Source organism: Limulus polyphemus, unplaced genomic scaffold (genome assembly GCF_000517525.1).
Source record: "Limulus polyphemus unplaced genomic scaffold, Limulus_polyphemus-2.1.2 Scaffold4713, whole genome shotgun sequence".
Taxonomy (NCBI): Eukaryota; Metazoa; Arthropoda; class Merostomata; order Xiphosura; family Limulidae; genus Limulus; species Limulus polyphemus.
In genome coordinates, this window is record NW_013670323.1 from 22,843 (window position 1) to 27,561 (window position 4,719).

The following is a 4,719-nucleotide window of genomic DNA, read 5'->3' on the forward strand; positions in this document are numbered from 1 at the left end:
CATGCGAAGAAAAACGGATGGCGTATACTGTTGTTGTTTCTTCCCATCTTGAATTATTAGATATCAACTTGGTATTTATAGTTTCGAGCTTGAGTGTCGTTGATAGTGTCATCCCTGTAATGTATTCCATCGTAAACACGTTGCACTTATATCACGTTTAGCTGTTTACTGTAATGTAAAGTTGTGAGAAAACATAAATCCCTAATGTAGTCCCTGTAGTGTATACCGTCATAAGAACATTGTTCATATATTACATTTACCTGGTTTACTATAATGCAAAGTTGTGAGACCAGTTACATCTGTTTATAACATTAATCTTTAGTATGCAGGTGTTTTGGTGATATCGTTATGTTTTGAGAAAATATAATCAGATATGATTAAAGAAAACTTTTAATTTTTTTCCCTAGGCTCTAGAGGAACATACGACAATATTGACTATACCGGTCAACAGAGTGTGCCTAAGACAACTATTGATACAACACACGAACACAGTCCAGATGCCATGTTACCTTCGTATCACAACCCTTAATTTTCATTTGAAACATATTCTTTACAGCCACCTAGGGTCTGTAATTTGAACAAATATATATAGCAGTTATTGTTAAAAAAAGAAAGATAAATAATTCGATTATATGATCATACTTCATTGCACGTTCAAATCTGAATAGGTTAGTGCTTGTCAATGTCCTAAGATCAGAGTGCCTTTGTTAGTGATTGGTATGTAAAGATTTTTAAGATTCTGTATTTGAACATTTTAAGACTTCAAAACTCAGTTTATTTTTACTAAATTATGCTCGTTTTTTGCACCTAACAATTAACTTCAAAGATGCCATTTTGTTTTTTTACACAACATTATTTTTCGAAGTGTTTGAGGTTGAATTAAATTTTTTTATGTTCACATATTTCAAGTTTATTCCAACATCTGGATGTGTCAGGTTGACTGAGAAGGTTTTCTGCAGGGAAAAAATATCATTTGTTGTAGAATTAACGTAATATATATGATATCAGAGCTATAGATAGATATATTATTGTAAAATTAAAATCAATAAATGGTCTCTTGTTTGAAGAAAAACGTTCACAAAAATGCGACTTATTTGTGTTTTTGAACGTACCATATATATAAAGTTATTCTTTGCTTAATAGAAAGTTAACAATAGATTTCTGGTTTCACGTAAAACATTTTTCCATCACTGTCATTTCAATACTAAACTTGTGTGTTCAAAACTGTACACGCGTCGGTAATATCTACGCTTTCAGTTGCAGGTTTAGTATTTTTTAATCCAGAGGATACTAGAGATATTTTAAGTTTTTATAGCTCAATGGTAACCTTGGAGCATTGTATGAAATTCTGTGCATTTCACAAAAATCTCTCCATAACGATTACCACAATATCAAAAGTTGGTAAATCTTAAATAAATATCTCCACAAGAATGCTTGAACTTGTGTTAAATGAAACAGTTGTTAGATTTCAGTACAATTTAAATCACTATGTTCAATTTTCTGTGATTTACCAACACTGGCTGTGTGTGTTATGTAGATGTATTACCTCATTATCTAATACTGCTTCCATGAAAAATTTGTTTCGACTTTTGTGAATTTCATTTTAAGATTCTAAAGAAGAAGAAAAAACTGTTTTATAGAACATAGAACTATGATAGATATAAGATAATTTGTTTTGTTTAATTGAGATAAACAATATAATAGAGATGTTTAAAGTTTTATGTGTGTGTGTGTGGGTGTGTGTGTACTGAAATGCCTGTTGTGCTACAGTTTTGCGAATTTCATCTTAAGATTGTAAAGAGAAGAAAATCTGGTATCTGTTTTAGGAGACCTAAAACCATGTTAGATAGAATGCAATTTGTTGTCTGTTTTGTTTATCTGAGAGGGAGATAAACATTCTGCAGAAGAAATTATTAGAGTTTTCAAGCAATTTTACGATTAAGTAAGTAACCAAGATTCTTGGAGCAGTCACACGTGAGTAAGTAGTGAAGTATATATAGGCTTAACTTGCATTAGTCTTATTTTGCTTTCTTTAAAGGCAGAATGTAGAGTAGAAGCACTGGAAGGCCCAAGGTTTGAGCCTGTGATGTGAGTTAAACATGCTCCTCACTCTGAGCTGTTGTATGTTATAAAAGTGATAGCCAATACTACTATGTGGTTATGAGTAGTCGTACGTGGCAAGTGTTGCTGACTGGTTGCTCTCCCATTGGTCAGAATTTCTGAATTAGGAACAATGCTCGAGCATTAGTTCTCTGACCTGGTCATTTAGTTCATGTGTCAAATAAGGTGCCATACAGGTTAAAAACACCAAGTAATTGTTTTCTTTGTTTGTTTTTATGTTAACAGCCAAGAAAAAATGTTATCTTGCATGTAAATTGTGACACTTTTTATGTGGACGTTTCTAGAAAGTTCTTTCTTAACATTGATATATATATAAAAGAGTTAATGTTCATCTAAACTTTATAAAACAACAGTACTATTTAAAAGACTTACAAATTTCTATCAAAAGATTTTTCAGGTTTTTATTCTAACATTTGTTTGTTAAAATTAATTTTTTTAAGTATGTGATGCAGAAAAAAAAACACATTTCCTGACATTACATAAATGTATGAAATATGCTGGATTAAAAAAAACAAACTTCCCAATATTAGTTCTTTACTTCATTGATTAAGTAAAACAAAGGACTTCTGAACATGTAAACCTTAGCATGTGACACTGTATTTCAAAGTTAAAGTATGTCTCATTAATGTGCGTCACTTCTCGGTAGCACATGCACTTGGAAGTGTTTCAGGTTAGAGTATCAATAGAAAATATAATCTTACACATGTGAAAAGATTGAGAAACGCTACTTTCTGTTTTGAAATGTAATGTAAAAAATATTTTTCAAAATTGGTTTATTAATAAAATGTAGTTGTTGTTGTTTTTTTTTGCAAAAGCTTCTTTATTTACTGTTTCAGGATGATGTTCACTTTCAGTTTGTAATACGTGTTAATAAACTCGTTTTTGCCTTGTTTTTTCTGAGAGTATTTCTAATTTTAAGATTGATCAAGGATCATTAAAATAAGCTAAATTTATCCTGGCAACTTAAATATGTTTAATTTTACAAATCTGTACAAAGCAAATTCTCACCAACGTCACAAGAAATATTAAACTGGTCATTGTCATAAGCATTATTTACACAGGGGGATATGTCCCCCCTCTTACATTGGAGTGGTACTAAATTTTTTTTTCTCAATAATTTACTGTCATATTCACAATAGCAGTTATGATTATCATCCACCATTTGAAATTAAAGTTATGCCAGTGGTCATTGTACTATACAAAACATAGAATTGATAAAACACTGTAAAGATTCTAGATATCTTGAAGTATTTTAGATCTATATGCAAGAACAAAAAAAATTTTTTTTGTTGAATAATATCCATTTAAGTACTAGTAATACTTGTATTAGTTTTATATTACAAAATTCAACTGAATTTTATTGATAAAGCTCGTACGTTTTATCATTGTTAGGTCGTGTATTGGTAACAGGATTTCTCTACTGTAGCAATGTTTTAAAATTTCATTTCGGGTTTGTTCCACTTTTATCATTTTGTTATTAGCTATAATTGCTTTAATGATTTTGATGAAACTTTAAAACAGAATTGCCATACACGTGGTTGAGGTTGTGAGGTGGCAACAAACCTCATTTTAATCTAATACTAAATATGACTAGAATATATGTCCATCTAGGTAGTAACACCAAAAACAGCACTTTTCCAGTACCGAAAGGCAAGACTCTCTTTTTTGTGGGGGGGGGGGGTTGTTATGGGATACTCTGGAGACCGGGTTGCATCTGGTACACAGAGAAGAAAGCCACGTGGAGCAAATAAATCCTCTTTATAAACACTTTTGAAGTATAAAACTAAACCGTGAATTTTTTGCGTGTTAACACTTAATAACACATCACAATTATTTTGTTATAAAGACCTACAAATCCTTGTCTGTCTGTCGATCATTTTAAAGTTGAAATCTTGTTTTTATTTCTTAACTTGCAGCGAGAAACGTATAAAATCGAGCGTATCTTTTAATAGCTATGGACAGTTTTTATGACTGAAAAAAAAGGATCTTTGGGAGCATAAGAGAAGGAAAGCAAGGGCTTGAGCCCACGTGCATGTGACTAATGTTTATACTTTATGTGCACATTTAGGATCTAGTTGACGGTTTGGCCGAAAGATGGAAGCACTGTAAATTATATTGCAAAGTTACCTTACAATTCTACTTAACACATCAGAGCGAAAGTATCACAAATTATAGATAAATCAAAACAGTCAGGATGATAATCAAACTATATAGATGCAGACACGGTAAAGAATTTAGTTGGTCTATTAATAAACTCCGTATCGAGGGGAGGTTCTTCAAATTATTAAAAATTTTTTTTAAAGCTAAACATGTTCGTCCAATTCAATGGGGGTCTTTATAATGTGACAGTCAATTCAATGGGGTCCTTTATCATGTGACAGTCAATTCAATGGGGTCCTTTATAATGTAACAGTCAATTCAATGGGGTCCTTTATCATGTGACAGTCAATTCGATGGGGTCCTTTATAATGTGACAGTCAATTCAATGGGGTCCTTTATCATGTGACAGTCAATTCGATGGGGTCCTTTATAATGTGACAGTCAATTCAATGGGGTCCTTTATCATGTGACAGTCAATTCGATGGGGTCCTTTATAAT

General features: G+C 31.7%; 1 protein-coding gene across 9 annotated transcripts in view; it reads left to right on the forward strand.

The window, feature by feature from the left end:
* Positions 1-2,181, forward strand: part of LOC106471583 (type-1 angiotensin II receptor-associated protein-like) — a 24,538-nt gene extending 22,357 nt beyond the window's left edge. For all 9 annotated transcript variants that reach the window (XM_013932190.2, XM_013932189.2, XM_022400202.1 and 6 more), the window contains one exon: positions 408-2,181. In XM_013932190.2, the coding sequence (XP_013787644.1) occupies positions 408-529 (122 nt within the window). In that variant the 3' untranslated portion in view covers positions 530-2,181. The remainder of the gene's footprint in view (positions 1-407) is intronic.
* The last annotated feature ends 2,538 nt before the right edge of the window (positions 2,182-4,719 follow it).